This window comes from Aotus nancymaae, unplaced genomic scaffold (assembly GCF_030222135.1).
Source record: "Aotus nancymaae isolate 86718 unplaced genomic scaffold, 86718_ANA_hifiasm-v0.15.2.pri h1tg000029l, whole genome shotgun sequence".
NCBI classification, from domain to species: Eukaryota; Metazoa; Chordata; class Mammalia; order Primates; family Aotidae; genus Aotus; species Aotus nancymaae.
In genome coordinates, this window is record NW_026988442.1 from 64,037,501 (window position 1) to 64,055,739 (window position 18,239).

Consider the following 18,239-nt stretch of genomic DNA (forward strand, 5'->3'; position numbering starts at 1 on the left):
AGAGCTAACTGCTTTGCCAGTATCGCAAAGAACCACCTCCTGTTTTGAGACTATTTCTGAGTTATGATGACCTAGCCATAAAGCATATATGTAAGATGACAAAACTGCAATAAACATACCTGTATTGGAAATATTTTGACAGCCACATATTCATTGAGCAACTGGGCTTTCCAGACACAACCAAATCTTCCCCTTGCTTTCACTTCTAATAACTGCAGTGGCTTCAAACCTAGTAATGGAGAAGGTGGGGGTGGTCCTGGGTCCTACAGATAAATGACAATACTACTATAAATAGGCAGAACATGATACATATCAACTCTGAAAAAGAAAAAAAAGTGAGTATACTGAAAAGTCAACTGACAGAAACAGTAAACACATATGGATGACATCCATTTCAATTTTGCCATAATTAGATTACCAATTATCTATAGTGATCACAAGGCAGGCAACCTGAATTAAGAGTTTTCATAACAACATTCAGCATTATTGCTATATACGTAGCACAAGAGAAAAGATCTAAAATATTTCTGATCCAGTCTCACTAATTTTCCCCACTAAGATTTTCTGTGAACTATGAATATTAAAAATATTTCATTTGTTTCATCCAGTTTGTATTTCCTTAGAAGAGGATTTGAAAAGTGCCAGAAACAGCAAATTATGGCTATATATCAGTGAAAATTGCTCCTTAACATCTACTACTTTTTCCAGTGACTGTTTAAAATTTTTCTTCATTAATCTCAGAGACACCCGCAGTCATTCTTAAACACATTTTGCAGATAGGTATATCAAATATAAAGCACATATGAGAAATATGTCAGTTAATACTTCTTTAACCAAACTGTTTGGTTCATTCTAATTTTCAACATATTAACAATTCATCCCTTTGATCTGAGATAAAAAATTATTTGTGTTCTAGAATTGACTGACTGGCAAAGAAGTACAAATAAAAAATCCAGAAAAGAAGTGGTCATCATAGTAGATAACAGAATATGGTAAACAAAAGAAAAGTGTGCTGCTATAGTTTTTTTAAAAATAGAGCAAACATAATATATAAATAGGAATACGGCATCTACAAATCACAAGGGATCCTCCCTATCAAAGCAGAATGCAACCCTTCATTGAAAGCATTCTCTCAGTTCCCTATCTGCAACTAAAGAAAGATGCAGGAAGCCTTCTGAAAAACTTCCAGAGAAAAGCAACAGAATGGTTCGGAGGGCTGCATAATGAGTATTCTGAGGAAGAACTAAAATTTCTGTGGCAAAGGCAACTGATATGATGACACTGGGTGGCACCTCTGACACTTGGAAATGGTATGTCATCCCAGATCAATGCATCTCTCCCTGCCTTTCTTTTTATCTCTTCTAATGCCTCAAAGACAGTCAGTGCCTTCTTTAGGCATCACTTAGCTCACTGGTGCCACTCAGGAGTTTTTAAAGTTTACTACATATTAGAAAGAACCTCAGCAACAGAAACATTGCAAGGCGTTATATAGAAAAAACACGGAATTTCTTCTTCTAAGTAAGACCATCTTTATAAAATGACTTTAGAATTCCTATTTAAACAGTAAGATAAAACAGAAGACTTCTTGTGACTCATTTCTAACTCAAGACATTTTTTTGTCTACAAAGTTGCTTTTCCTTCCCACATTCAAAACATGAAAGGTTAGTAAAGCCAGAGTCTTTCTGTTTAGCAGAGTGACGGGTCAAGGACATCACATACAAATCTTACAGGAAGGATGGGCTCTCAAGTGTGATTCTCAGTGGAGGGGACACAAGAACCTCTAGAGAGTTTTTATTAAAACTATGCCCTCCTTCCCTCATTCTTCAAGTGATCACCTCTATCTGAGAGATTCTACTGATCAAAGCAGGCTACTTATAAGAATGGAGACAGGAGAAAAAAGCTTGAAAACTACTCTTCGAGAGGAAAAGAAACCATTCAGTCCTCAAGGTCAAAGAGTTATTGTATAACTGCATAAAGACATATTTAAACTAAATAGAAAATGTTAGAAAGGTAGAGTGGTATGTTTCAAAGCAGAGGGGATGCCAAAAACTAAAGTATGCAGAAAGTGGATAAAAGCTGAAGAGGAAAAATAACTAGGTAGAGGGAATAGAACTCTAAATTACAAGATTAAGATTTTTAATAACTTTTATGTGCATTGACTGGTAATGTCTCTCTAGTTAATATACACATTATCCATTCTCTGTTCTAAAGGATACCAACAACATGAATATGATTAAATCTATAAAATAAGACATAATTTAATCCACAATTAAGAATATGTCAGCAGTTCAAACTATGATTTTAGCATAACATTAATTTTAGAAAACATAGTAATTTTCAGTATCTACATTTAGAAAAAAAAAATGTTCATTAAGTGTTTTCCAAATGCATACACTTCAAGTTCCCATACATTCCCAAGGCTCTGTTTAACAAGTTTCTAAGATACCATTATATCAGAAAGAAACCTTAGTCACCCTCCTATTGTAATTTATTCAATATTGTATAGTAACAGCCAGAAAAAATAATGTTGTCAAAATTACTTAAAAGGTAAAAGCTTCAAGTAAAAAGAATACAGGCCAATTTTGAAAGGGTGAGTAAAAGGTCTACAAGGTCTTCCTGTAGAATGTCAAAACCTTTAGCAATGATATGAGCTTTTCAATATAATTTTAAATAATATTTTTTAATACTCAAAGGATTGGGTTCAAAAATGAGTAACTGTAGCACAGATTATAACATCTCTAATTCTTTTTAAATAAAAAATTACTAGAATGAAACTTTAAATTCATCTCTAAGTTTTATTCATCCTATAATCTAAGAATATTACAAATGATTTTCAATTAATTGGCATCATTATAGTAATTTATCCACAAAAAAATCAATACTTGATTCTAAAAATAAAAGTTTATATGAGCCCCTGGGAAGACAAATGTAGACATAAAAGACATGCAATTTCTGATGTCATCCATAAAATATGACTTTACCTGGCTAAACCAAATTGGGGGGGGGGGGGGGCAGAGGCAACTATAAAAATTTCAAAATTCCTAAAAACTTTCCCTAAATTTCCAGTTCTCTTACAACATCCATGCTATTCAGCAAAACTAAAAAGATGTGCATTAGAACATGGTTCTGATTACATTGCTCCTTTACTCATTTCTATGTGAAAATTATGGTATCAGAAGACATCATGTTGAGAAGACATACTGAAATGATAACCTGTAAAAAGTAATCCCTTGCCTCCAAACCACTATCCAATATCATTACTATAACCAAGAGTAAAATAAATTATTAGAGGTGGGGAGCTACAAAGTCATCTGTGATCATTTTCTTTATTCCGAATTCTCCATTTGAAGGGAAAATTAGATAGCAAAATATCATCAAAAGTTATACTCCTGTAGCTAATTCATTTGCTAAAGATGTTAAAGATGAGACTATCTAAAAATATCAATTTCACATTTAAATACAATGGGCTGGATTAGAAAGTCAGCCCGTTAAAAATGAACACATGTTGACACTTAGGCTAATGACATACTATAAAAATTAACCAATACAAGGTTTTTGAGGCTAATGGAGCCATTAAAGTGCTAACTTCTAATCAAGTAAAATAGTTTTCTCCACATCCTACCTTAAATAAATATAAATACTGTTAGTCCTACTAAATCAAATCAATTATGTTTTAATAATACAAGTTGGGTGAGGGAGAACCCTTTATGACATAAATGTATAAATTATAGAGGATGCAGAGTAAAGCAATAACAACAACAAAAATCTAAGGACAAGATGTTTAGTATGCATCCACAGAAAGTTCCACAACCATAAAACAAACATCAATGCGTCTTACCTCTATCATTATATGAAAGGCGTGCTTGTGAAGAAAAAACACAGGCAAAAGAAATTACGATTCATATCCAGAATGAAATGAAAAATGACACATCAGTTACAAAAGCGAAGGAAAGAGAATAATGGTTTAGTATTTTAAAAGTTGGCAATGATCCAATATTTTATGTTGTTTAAAGATAGGGAACACTTTCCTTATAAACAGAGAGGAAAGTAATATCAAAAAGAACCCCTTAGATACGAGAGATAGGCAGTAAACAAATTATTGACTCCAATACAATACCAAGTTAACTGATCCAATGATTTCATGCCAGCAAAAAAACTAAATCAAGTCTTAAATAACGATTATTTATTTTTCTAAGAGCTTCTAGAGTCTAAACTAAACAAGGAATTTACAAGTTGGAATTGCCTTCTGGACACTAGAGGGCAGTATTGCCTTTAACAAAAACGAGCTAGCAGCCCTAACAAATTTATATATAGCTAGAATCCGTTTCTCAGACTTTCTGACAGTTGTCTTAAGAATCTCTAGAATTTCCTATTTCCTGAACTGCTTCACTTCCCTTTCATGGAAGACAGAATCATAATGGTGAGACAGAAAAGTGTTTCTGGTGGCTATGTGTGTGCATCATAAATATACCATGGCAAGAAAGTAAGACAGGAAAACAAGATCATCAGAATTAAGTAAAGCATAGTGACGGACGAGGCCTATCATCAAACCCACTCGCCCAGCACATCAAGGTGAAGCAGTTAAGCAATGGTGGCCCTGGGAACAAGTAACCACACATCTCACATTCTGAAGACACTTACACACCGATAGAGAACAAGATTTTCATTTTTCTAGTCATCTCAAACTAAGTAAGGATCTAAATTTAAAATTAAGAGAAATATTATCACCAATGTTAGGGAAGGCTGAGCATTCCTCCCATGGATGATGGTTATGTTCCCCAGTTTCCAATATTTCCACAGAGAACAATAGTGCTGACAAAACAGAACTGACTACTCCTTTATCTGTACCAGTTGCTTAACTAGTTTTCTTCCTTCTAGATTTTATTCCTGTGATGATACAAGATTATTTATAATTCATCCAAAAGGCTGAGATAATCCTACTATCAAAACATCTTATCAGCACTCCAGAGCAAAATTAATCCCTTGAAAGAAATACATGCCAACTGAATAACTAGACTATGTTTTCCAAAGGCTCAAGGATCTCTCAGATTTTGTTTAAATACAGGTGTTTTCAGAGATAAAGATGACACTATACTAGCACTGTGCAAGTAGGTGCTATCCATACATTTTACCAAAAAGTATGTCTCTGCTCAATACATTTCCCAAGAAATGAACATTAGGATAAGCTATAAAATAACCCCAACTGACACCAAGAACAAGCCTCAAAACAAACTATGCAACAAAATATGAAGGGTGAAAACAGATTCAAAAAAATAGATTCACTGAAGTACATGAATCAATACAAAATAACCACATATATATTTGCTTATTACACTTCTCAATAAATTAGGATTAGAATAAACAAATAAGAGACACCAGCAACAGTCATCAATGTATAAACTATGTGACAAAATAAGAAAGGGAAAGCAAAATTTTTTAAAATGGCCGGGTGTGGTAGCTCATACCTATAATCTCAGCATTTTCGGAGGCCAAGGCAGGAGGATTATTTGAACTCAGGAGTTTGAGACCAGCCTGGGCAACATAAGGAGACCCCTTCTCTACAAAAAAATTTTCTTTTAAATTAGCTGGGCATAGTTGCACATGCCTGTGGTCCGAGCTACTCGGGAGCGTGAGGAGGGAAGACAGCTTGAGCCTGGAAGGTTGAGGCTGCAGTGGGCTGTGATCATGCCATTGCATTCCAGCCTGGGGGACAGAGCAACACCTCATCCCCAAAAATAAAAACAAAGTAAAATAAAATGCACTGAAATATACAACTAAGCAAAAAGCAAACAAAACTGTTTGAATTCACAACACAGAAAATACAGCTTGAATGTTACATACTGTAATTGTAGGCAATGGTGAAAATCGAATCTGCTCAGTGCCAGGCACTGACTAGCCAGGCTCTCATGAAGCTTGCAATAGAGGGCAGGACAGAAAGACTAACCAACAATTCACACTAATAAAAAGGAATTCAGTACCTTGAACATCTGTAAAGAGAAACCTGACTTATAATGACAGGTGAAGTCTGACAAGATTTCCCTGTGGAGATCTTTGAGAAATGGAGTAAGTACTAGGGGGAAGCAGCTCAGGTGAAAAACAGAGTTGGGACATCCTAGATTCCTGGCTTATGCAACCAAATGGACAGTGGCTCCATTTACTGGAAACCAGGTTTGTGAGGGACAATCATTACCTGTGAATGGTAAGTACTTGGAGACATATAAATGAAGATATTTAGTAAACAGATAGATAGATCTGGAATGCCAAAAAAAAAATCTTTCTAGAAAACAGGGATTTCTGTTTATATACCATAAACACCTGTACCATAAACGTGTATATGATACGTACTACAAATTTTCTTTTATTTACTATTCAAACCATTCCAAGAAACGTCTGTATCTCTGACTATATTTAGAGAGAGAGAGAGAGACTGATTTTTTTCTGAGGGTGGAGATACCTCACTCAACAACTTTTTAGGACTACAAAGAAGAATTAAGGTCCTCCTACCCAAACTGTGAAAACTGACAAATTTTGAATTTGTTTCCTCTTAATATCAACTAATTATTTTACATTCTAAGAAATTTTGTAATTTTAAAATTTTAAAAAGACTATACTGCCATGCAGAATAGAAACAGTATCTATAAATAATACAGTATACACGAGGACTAGGGAAAGCAAGACATACATTAAGAGATTCAACATATTGACATGTCAATTACACAGCGATGATTCCATCCAATTAGATCACCAAAATTCTTCCGTAATAACTCCTACTTCCTACAGTTTCTCTCATCTTACTCCTCTTGAAAGCAAATCAAAGAAAGGCCAAGGCAGGTAAAATGAAGTTTCTGGATATGTTGCCTAAGAAGTAGTTAGCACCTCAGGGTAGCCAGCACTGGAAGGTCTGAAAGAAATGTAGGCATGCCCGTTCTCCTTTTGGGGTTGCTGCTCAAAAGAATCAGCTTTATGACTAGCTACAGAAGTTTATTTTGATTTATTTTCATATTTGTATTCTGAAAGTGAAGATGAAAAAACAGAAAAGGACCATGTTACACGTGAATAAATTGTCAGACGGTAAAATGGCTGTTTATCTACAAGGCCACATATAGTCACTATGAAAATGATTTTAAATGTAATTTATGTACTCTGATCTCTTTATCCTACTTTGGTGTATTTTTCTTTTGTTTTGAAACAGAGTCTCACTCTGTCACCCAGGCTGGAGCGCAGTGGCGGGGTCTTGGCACACTGCCACCTCCGCTTCCCAGGTTCAAATGATTCTCCTGCTTCAGTCTCCCAAGTTGCTGGGATTATAGGTGAGCATCACCATGCCTGGCTAATTTTTCTATTTTTAGTAGAGGCCAAGTTTTCCCATGTTGGTCAGGCTGGTCTTTAACTCCTGACCTCAGGTGATCTGCCCGCCTCAGCCTCCCAAAGTGCTGAAATTATAGGTGTGAACCACAGCACCCAACCCCTACTTTGGTTTTTTAATGGACTCTACTTAATTATTTATTGAAATAAGCCATTCAATCAATGGGCAATAATCCTTGGATATAAACGCCCAGGCTTTGCCACCCACTAGGGTGACTCTAAGCCAAATCACTTCAACTATCAGTGCCTCAATTTTCTTATCTATAAAAAGGACTTCAAAATCACAATAAGATACCATCTCACACTAGTCGGAATGGTGATTATTAAAAAGTCAAGAAACAACAGATGCTGGAGAGGCTGTGGAGAAATAGAAATGCTTTACACTGTTGGTGGGATTAGTTCAATCATAGAGGAAGACAGTGTGGCGATTCCTCAAGGATCTAGAACCTGAATACCATTTGACCCAATAAACCCCATTACTGAGTATATACCCAAAGGACTATAAATCATTCTATTACAAAGATACATGTACATGTACGTTTACTACAGCACTATTCACAATTGCAAAGACATGGAACCAACCCAAATGCCCATCAACGATAGACTAGATAAAGAAAATGTGGTACATATATACCATGGAAACCTATGCATCCATAAAAAGGAATAAGATCATGACCTTTGCAGGGGGCATGGATGAAACTGGAAGCCACCATACTCAGCAAACTAACACAGGAACAGAAACCAAACTCCGCATGTTCTCACTAAATGAGAACACATGGACACAGGGAGGGAAACAACATCACTGAGGCCTGTCAAGGGGCAGGGGAGCAAGGGAGGGGGAGCATCAGGACAAATAGCTAATATATGTGGGGCTTAAAACTAGGTGACGGGTTGAAAGGTGCAGTACACCACCATGGCACACATATACCTGTGTAACAAACCTGCATGTCCTGCACATGCATCCCAGAATTTAAAGTTAAAAAGAAAATAAAAAATAAACTAAAATAAAATGGACTTAAATAGGACAAAACCCCATGGTACTAACAATGAGTTAATATATGTAAAGCGATCTGTAGAGTAACTGATATAGTACTCAAAATATATCTTTAATTATACTCATTTCAAAGTATTAACATATATCAACAATAATAGCAGAAAAAAAAAATTCTGTTTGCACTCAATTCTGAAGTTGTTACTCTGATAGCAGTAATAGCTAACACTCATTGAGTGCATAGCATTAGCTAGCCACTCACATGTGGCTCTTCTCCCAATCAGTACAGAACTGGAATCAAGACACTTTTCCTCCCTTACTCCACTCTTTGCCTAAAAGTGTTGAAGAAACTCACTTTTTATACTCTTCAACCCTTCAGTCAAAAAATCAACCTTGTGTTAGTTCACCTACAAATTAACTGTAGGCCCCAGAAGGGAAAACAAGTACTGTCCTTGTGACACTTTTACCATACACACAGCATGGTGCCTGGCACACCACAGGTAATCAAGCATTAGGTGAGCAGTTAAACAAAAACAAAAACCCTGAGCAATTTCTAGCTCATCTGCTACAAACAGCTTTAGTAAACAATGGGACATTTTTCATTTCTATTATCTTAATTAAAAAAAAATAAAAAAGATATGACAGCAGTGAAGTAACTAGGAATGAAAGAACAGGTCTAGGATGAGGTCCAGGAAATGAAGAACACAGGAAAAAAACAAACTCACTCTCTCCTAAAATACCATTTCCTTGCCAGAGAAGGAGGATAAATCATATACTCTGGTCTATATGCACCAATCCCATTTGTAAATTGACAGATGAGACCCTGTACGAGCCAAAGAAAACCTGAATTCAAGATTTCAAAATTTAAACAGAAGTCACTTTTAGAAATAAGGTGCATTGATTAATTTTAATGTGCAACTTTACCTTATTTAAAGCTACTGATAAATAGATTTAAACTTTTTCCCTTCTCCCCTTCCTTCTTTTTTGCTTTTGGACACAGAATTTTAGACAATCTCCTACTGGCCTCATCTGAACATTTGTAAATGTAATAAATAATATATGCCTGATGGGAGTAATTTTTTTGTCAAGCTGCATGTCTAGATAATTTATGACACTTCTCCCCACAATTAGAAGTATATATTAAAGTAAGTTGTAATTTAAATTACCAATACAAAAATCACACAACAAGGTAGGACACAGAACAACATCTATAGTAGCCCTGTACTATTTCTTAGAGACACACACACACACACACACACACACACACACACACACACAAACACAAATACTCATGCATAAGACAACAGCATTATATATTTTAAACATACTAAAAAAATATAGTTGCAAATATTTGTGAGATGTGAGTTCTATTAGCAGAAATCAAATACAAACTCTAAGCTAAAAATCACATTATACACATTAAATACATAAAATTTTTACCAAAAAATCAGATTTTGGTATTTCATAAACATACAATAAAACTCCATTACATTTCACTTAACAATAAATATAATTTAATAAAATGAAAACAAAAATATCAATCTGAAAAGCTGTCCTCCATATACTGTTAAATTAAAAGAAGCCAGTTGTGGAATAGATTATAGTTTATAAAAAAGAAAACATGTATACTCAAAAAAATAAGGTTAGAGAAAGGTATCAAGGGATATACACCAACTTGTTAAAATTGGTTATTTCAGGAAAGTGACAGAGAAAGGGAGAGAGGACGAGAAAATTCTTCTATTTTGTCATACTTCTTTCTATACAGTTTGTCTTGATACCATAAGCATATATTTATAATTAACTTTTTAATTAGAAGAGAATTTTAAACGAAGAGAGAAAAAGCAGAAGAGAAAGAGATGTGTTCATAAACTCCAATCAGTAGTCAACCTATTTCAAGACATGTTTCTATGAATGTAGTATTTATTTTCTAAGTATAACTTATTATTAAAATATTAAATACTCAGTAAAATTTAGTAAATTTCTCCTGCACCCTCCCCCAATAAGAAAGCAGCAGCTGAAAAATGTTTTCCTACCCTTACAGATTCTTACTAATTTTAAATATATAGACTCACCTACAAAGCATTTTCACAGATAGCTTGGTTTCTCAGTAGATAGTAATTTGACATAGCATGAAAGGACAACCTATTATTACTTTAATGCTAAGGTCAAAAGGATTATTTTGTATGTCCAAATTAGGTATCCCAAAGCCTTTAGTCCTTATCAGACCCACAGTCGAGACAAACTAACATAATGTAAGGATTGAACAGGCTGATATTATTTAAGAATTAATTTGCAATACTGAAGCGCTACTTATATTGCCTTTAAAAGTAAACAAGAGGCTAACTTCGTGCGTTGTTAAAGGTAGGTCATTTCTAACCCTTAGAATTTATTTTCTTATCAAGTGGTATTCTATCAGCACAAATAGATCTTATAAGCAGGAAGCAAGCTCACATATGGTTATGAAAGCGGTGCCATTTTACTGAAACTGCATTAACTCTAACCACAATGAGACTTCTTAATAATAGAGTCCATCAATTCCCTCATATTCATGACTCACTGTCACTAGAAAAACCAGTTTGCATTCAGTTTACTCAATGCACATAATAAAAGCATCTTCCTATATGTGGGAAGATAGTTTCAGCACAGGCAAAAGAAGTGACCTGGGTAATGAAAACGAATACAATGCTTCAGTCTGTGATTACAGAAAGAACTGAATAATGTCATTCTCTTATAAAAGCCTGAAATACTTCAACTTATTTTACAGCCCCTCCCCCACAAAATTATGGCCTCAAGATTTCTCTCAAGGCAAAGCCCTAAAGCACCTGAATGCTTATTGAAGGAATCCCTGGACATACTACATTATCTCAGTACAAATCCAAATGCAACAAACTCAATTCAGCAATTCGGCACCTACTGAATGATTATTACATACAAATACTGTGTAAGACACAGTAGTAATTACAATACATACCTCATCTTCAACAGGCTTACAATCTAGTGGGAGAACAGAACACATTATGAGCCCTTCTCAGCAAGAGTTATTTATCTAAATGGCAAATGAAAGAATGACTCAAGTACTATTTTCTCAAATTTATCAAGGATGGATTACAACTAATACAATGCTAGATGCATATGACAGTGTCTTGGGGTGTAATGGGATGAAAGTACCAAAAGACAAAGGGAGTATGGAAGACCACATGTCCTGCTCCAAACTTTGTATTCTTTGCTGTGGCTCACTGAGAGCCCACATATATTTTAAGCACAGAAGTAACATAATCAAACATGTAAAATGCTATTCTGGCAATAGTACAGATGAAAGGAGAGAAACTGAAGCAAAAGACCAACTATAAGATTATAGAAATAATCTTAAGCCTTAGGAGTAACAATCTCTTGAACGATAATAGGATCAATAAGGATGAAAAGGTGAATGAACAGGACTTGGTAAATGACAAAGCCAAGAATAGTTGTCTCCAAGGCTTTCATCCGGGATGAATAAGAATAAAGTGATACCATGAAACAATGACAGAAATACAGAACTTATGAATTGTAAGTGAATGAAGCCACTATAAATGGCTTTAATTAAAAGAAAAAAAAAACAACCAGCAAACTGCTTTTTTCTATGCCTTCAACTGTGCTAAATTTATTCTAGAATTCTTATTTTTATTTGTTACTAGGAACCATAATGAAAGACCAGATTTTAAAGTACTTATACCCCTCCATCACTTCTTCAGGATAAAATACTAACATGACCAGGAAAAATTATAAACAACTTGATGTCTTAGAGATAAAGAATCCCTCACCTAACTGCCCGAACCCGCTTAATAATAATGACAACAACATCTTACAAAAGACCAGTTCATTGACAAACCAACCCTTAGCCAAAGCTTTGAGGAAAAGTCTTCCTAAGAATGACAACTTTTATGGTACTGTCTAAAAGCACTTAAAGAATCCAGAGGAAAGATGTTCCAGAAATCCATGGCAAGACTGTAAGATCTTTTCCTATCTGGTGTGGAATTAAAGTTGAAATATGAGGACATGAATATGGGGTGAAATACAGAAGTCACCTTAAGACTTCAAATATATAATCTCTCTCCTACTTACTTTGCTTACCCTTCAAAAATGTCTTAACTAATAGGAATTGGCAGTATCCACTCTAGCACAGAAATTTTTATCTACAACCCAATCATATGTTCCTAAACCCCATTCTAAAAGGGGTTCACCCACCCTATTCCAAAATGTACTTTAGAATTTTGGAAACTTTTAATGGAAAACACATGAATATGTCCTTCTATATTTCTATAACTTCTTCTCTTTCGTCTTATGTGAGACAATGTTAATGTAAGATGATATTATTCCTTATTTTAGTAGTCACGCAAACTATTCGATATCCAAAAGTAGGAAAATAAATTAGCCTACAGGATGATTTTGAGATGGCAGAAATGTTTACTGAATTATATAAAACAAAAGGCATTTGCTTTCTGAAAAAAGAGGCGGAACGGCATAAGCAGTAAGAACAAAGCTTTAGTGTCAAAGAGTCCTTGGGTCAGATTTTTTTTATCTATAAAATGAGGATTTTACTACATAAACAACTGTGTGAGATAAAAGTAAATTAGTGTTTTCCATACCTGGCTGGTCACCAGAACTGCCTGGGAAGCTTATTAAAAACATAACATCCCAGGCCCCATTCCATATTTTCAAAAGTGTGGTCCCAAAATTTGTATTTTTTAACAAATTCCAAAGATGGTATAAGTCCCACAACTTGGAAATCATTGGGAAAAAAAGTTATTTTATGCTTTTTATGTTCCTGTATAATTTATATCTTTATGTATAACGTAACTTAACAGAACCCTAGTACACTATAAAGCCATTCAATAAATGCTTAATGTAATTATCATTATTTTGAAATAGGAGATAAAGCTAAACGTTTTGTAACATGATGGCCAGGAAGTGGTCTTGCAGACAAGTGGTCTTGCAGAACAACAGTTTGCAAAAACCTCTCAGCAAAAAGAAGACTTGAAGCATGAAATCATACTGCTTCAGAGACTGCAAGAGATGACAGAAGTGAAGTTCCACACTGATGACAATGCCCTTTTTCCACAACATAGTTTATGAATGAAGGAAAGCATAAAGTCAGGCCTGTCTTGTATTTTTCATAGCAAAGCTTGACCATACCAGGTCACTCTATCACAAAATCTTTACATTCCTTATTTTTCAGAAATTGATACAAATTCATAAAAAACTCATGACAGAGCACCCAAGTACTAAATAAATGTGTGCAGTAACTTTAACCATAATGAATATCTAAAATCTACAGAGATGTATGGATACTCACAGAAAAATCCCTGGTTCTTATTTATGAAAAATAATAACATCTTTCCTTTTTAAAAGTCCAAACCCTTGAATTATTTAGTATTTCTTAAAAACCTGACCTCATACATAGGATATAAAGCCCTTTAAGGAAAGCTTTAAGAACATTTTTGTAACAATACTGTACACAGATCAGTATTATCTTTTAGATTACATTTTAAAACTCCTTCTATAAAAAAACCTTGACAAATTTATTTATAAATGTGGTTTCCAGCTTGTTTCTATCTATTACAGATCTGGTAAATTCAGGAAACTATTATAATACCAATTAATCTCTCTTCTAAATTTTGATACTAAAACAAATTTTTTAAAAGCTATCGCTGACAGAAGGTAAAGTGAATCCTATGGCCATTTGGAGTAAACTACATAGACTAGGTACTAAAACTTTTTATTTTAAAACAATTTTTAGAAATGATTCTTAATGAACACAAACTTAAGTTACTAATATTTAAAAGTTTAAATACTCAAGGTGTAAAAAATAATGATTACCTAATTACCGAACACGGTATTTTACCTTTGGGTTTATTTGTCTATATACACATTGTACAAAGATTATGGGAATCCATGATCTAATGGTAACAGATTGCTGCAAGCACTGAGAAATAAGTGTGTTATATAAATAAAGCTTAGAGGGAAGGAGTTGTTTTGGTTATTAAATTATAGGACTTTACCATTTTCTTCTACCAAATTTTAACCATTAATCCTTCTGGTATTAAAGAAGCAAAGTTATACCAAGAGATCCAGAAGGCTGAGGTAATGTGATCTTAAGAGTTAAAAGAAACACAGTAAAAACTAGAATTCAGAGATGTCTCAAGCAAGTAAAACCAAAAGTTACCAGCTTTCGTAGGCCTGTAGAATATTATATACTTCCATGAAAAGTCCTTATAAAGCACTAGACCTGCACAAACTGTCTACATGGTAAGAGAATGTAGAAAATTAAATGAATTTAATTGGATTACCCTCTACACCTATATTTCCAGAAATATTTGGGGTGTGGTGTGTGACAATCAAGAGCCTTAAAAATGTTTTTAATCTTCGGTACGCACTCGATATGAGGCAATCCAAAAAAAATACTTGATCTACCAACAACACATGGTAAGAAAGGTTGCTTTTCTGCTCCTCTTCCCAAAAAAATACTTATGGGTCTATCTTCCTGAAGCCTTTATGAAACCCCTCTTCCTGGGTCTATCCCCATGGATAAAATGTTCTGGCAAGTGGTCTTGAAAAAGGTACAGAAGTTTAGAAATGGAAGAGGGGACAAAGGGCAAAGACAGGGTTATGATTTCACTTCTCCATCATAAATGACTTCTCAAGAAGCAAAGCAGGTTCATACTTAAAAGTATTAGAATGAATGTAAAGCTCTCCAAAGAGAAATAGCAATGGGAATACCCCTTCATTCTACTTGACCTCAACCCTTAAGTGAGAAAAGTTTAGGACTGTATGTTAATAAGTTTGCAGAGTTAGCTATAGTTCTCATGACAATAAACATTCGAAAATTAACTCCAAAGGAAAATAACTTGTAATAAGTTAGTGGGTTTCACCACAGTAATATTTCTCAAAAATATAAAATTTAAAACACTACAAAGTGCAGGACAATAACTTACTTGAGTTGGAACAAGTACAGGAGGGTAGGCCATCTTGTGATGCCTGTACACCCAAAATGCACAAATGACAATTCCCGCAATTAACATAAGTGGCACCAAGGAATAGAGCAGGATGTTGTAATAGGGTGGCTTAGGTGTAACTGGATTTGAAGTGGCTGTGAAAAGGGGAGGGAAAGATAACTCAGATTTGGTCAACAAAATTCTATAATAAATATTTGTCACAGTCTCAAATTTGGGGGGGAAAAAGAATATGAGGTAGGGGTAAATTATTCCATCAACACAAATATGTTTTGTTTCCAATCTACAGTTGGGCAAACCTATGTATTTTCCCTATGAACTTACGCTGTGTAACTTCCATCTCCGGAAAGTAAGAAAACTTTTCATTACACATATTGCCCTCACAGCAACAAAAATATACTTCAGGGCTGTCTTTTTTTTCTACACAATCAGTCCTATAAATAAACAGAGAAAAAATAATTAAAATCAATATTATTATACTGACCCTACAATAGGTGCTTTTATTCTGCAATAAAATAATAAATTAGTCATTTATATTCTAATTCAAGATTTGTACTAACATCTAATAATTCTTAAAAACCAAAAATGTTCCTGGCTTCTTGTTACTAAATCTCTTTAGAAAAAAAAAATCAACAACTGATTTTATAACAATTATACTCACTACTAGGGACTATTGCTGTAATCTGGTTTTTAATGAGCATCCTAAGGCAACCATCTTTTTTCTGTTTTTTTAATTATTAGAAAAGCTTGAAGAGCAGCCGTCAAGTTGATGAGGCAATTTGGTAGAGTGCTTTGGCTCACAAGAAATATAGCTTTCCTATTTTGTGAATACAAAAACTATATATAAAACTGAAAACTATAAAACTGTGGATGTGTGTGTATGTATACACATAAATACATGCACACATGCTAAATGATAAAAGCTCATATCTCTTGGGTGAAACATTTCAACAGAAGAGACCCAAACTAGCCTGAGGAATTAAAACTGTCTTTGTTTCTTAGAGTACAGATTTAAATTCCCTGAACGCAATGAACAGGGTTGAGATGAGCAACAAGTAGAAAACAAATACTTAACAATAATCATATAGGACCTACTAACTCAAACTGATTAGAATTAATCTAAAATAAATAAAGCAGCCTTCAATATAGGACTTTAAGTCATGAAAAGTAGTAGATTTAAGCCTCTAGAACAAATAATCATCGACTAAGAAACAGCTAAACCTATTTTAAAAAATCAACATCAGGTAAACTTAAAAGATGTATCTTAAAAATAAACTGAACTTTTCAAATACTTTGTCAGAATGATGAGGTAGAGTTTACTTCTTAAGTGAAAAGCTGAAGAAATTTCAAGGAGATAGGAGTTTTAACAAAATCAAACTAAAATACACTCAACATCAACACCTATTTGGCAGAAGGTTTTTAAAAGACAAATGAAAGCTAAGTTTTAACAATTTATAAAGAGAAATGTATAAATTTAAAATCTGATATTTAAAATCATGCCTCAAATGGCAGCAGATTAACACGATAACTTAGCCTAATTCATTCAATATTTACTTTTCACCATTCAATTTTATTCTTCTTTTATCATTCTTTTCTTCCACATTTTGACAATTCTTGAATCTTCTTTTCCTCTTACTATGCTACTTGTTTTTCATCAAATTTAGAGTATAAAAACAAAAATTTCATAGTTTAAAGTTAGCATTTAACCCCTAGACACAAAGGTGGTATAGTAATTACCATTCTAAGAGCAAGAATTTGCACTGAATAACACACTCTGCAAACTCCAATGAAAATGGCTCACTACTCTTTTCAGCACTGTCTGAGTCTCACGTAGCTGGAGTATGGGCTTTAGGTAAAAAGCAAAGTAGTTTTCTACCACAAAAAAGAATAGAAATCCCTGATTTCAACTAATTAATAAAAGATAGTTTTGGATAAAGATGACTCCCAAACTCATTTTTCCCCAATTTCTTCCTATTTACCTTTCATATCACTTGACCACTTCTGTTAGTAGAGACTGATAATCAAAAATGTGGCTAAAATGTATAAGTACATAGAAATAATCCCTGGAAAAGTCACATACTTAGAAGTACATCCTAAATACTAAATATATATCTAAATCTAAATGACAGTGTTCTAATTTCTCATGAAAAGTGCAGTTAATCCAATTTTCAAGGGCTTATTCAATGCATTTTGCCTTTAGTCACATATAGATAATTAAACACAGATTCTAGGTAATCAACTGAGGTTCCTGAAAGCATACAGCAGTACTTTTTGGCTCCAAAATGTCTGTTTTATCTAGGACTTCACAGCTTCTGCCGGTCTTCACCACCCACCCACAATAGAAATCCTGTGTCCCAGGGAGTTAAGGGATCACCCTAACAGCTATGGGATTCCATACAGAAAGATCACAGGCAGTCAATAACATGACCACTGTATTTTACTTCCAGTACAGAATAAAGCAATTTAAACAAGTATGCAGTTTTCTATGAGGACCGTGTTAGTTCTGATGAAATTTTGAACATCAGGTTAAAATGTCTTGTAGGGTAAAGAGCGAAGGCTCTACTTTTCAAGGAAAAAATGTAGTAAGATCAATTTCTTCCAGATACATAAAGAAGGAAAATGAAACAAAATTAAACACTATGATTAAGTTTTATTCTTCTTGAGGATAGATTTTTCAACAGACTCTTTTAAAGTAATTTTTTAAATGTTTTCCTTAATATTGGCATGTTTAAGGTTTATAATTCTAACAAGATTGGGGAAAATAGTTTTTATTTCAGGGTTATCCCTACATGATAGATTCTTCAAAATATATCAAAGATAAAACATAAATATGCCATGCTTATTTTATTACTTTAAAATATACTGTCATTAGAGAATATTATAATGTTCTTTTT

The 18,239-nt window shown here is 34.0% G+C and overlaps 1 protein-coding gene across 2 annotated transcripts in view; it reads right to left on the minus strand.

The window, feature by feature from the left end:
- Positions 1 to 18,239, minus strand: part of ACVR2A (activin A receptor type 2A) — an 88,164-nt gene that overhangs the window by 15,268 nt on the left and 54,657 nt on the right. The window contains exons 3-6 of one of the 2 annotated variants that reach the window (XM_012457101.3): positions 15,670 to 15,779; positions 15,328 to 15,482; positions 3,839 to 3,862; positions 120 to 263 (exon numbers count right to left, since the gene is read on the minus strand). In XM_012457101.3, the coding sequence (XP_012312524.1) occupies positions 120 to 263; positions 3,839 to 3,862; positions 15,328 to 15,482; positions 15,670 to 15,779 (433 nt within the window). The remainder of the gene's footprint in view (positions 1 to 119; positions 264 to 3,838; positions 3,863 to 15,327; positions 15,483 to 15,669; positions 15,780 to 18,239) is intronic. The other variant, XM_012457102.2, reaches the window with a different exon arrangement.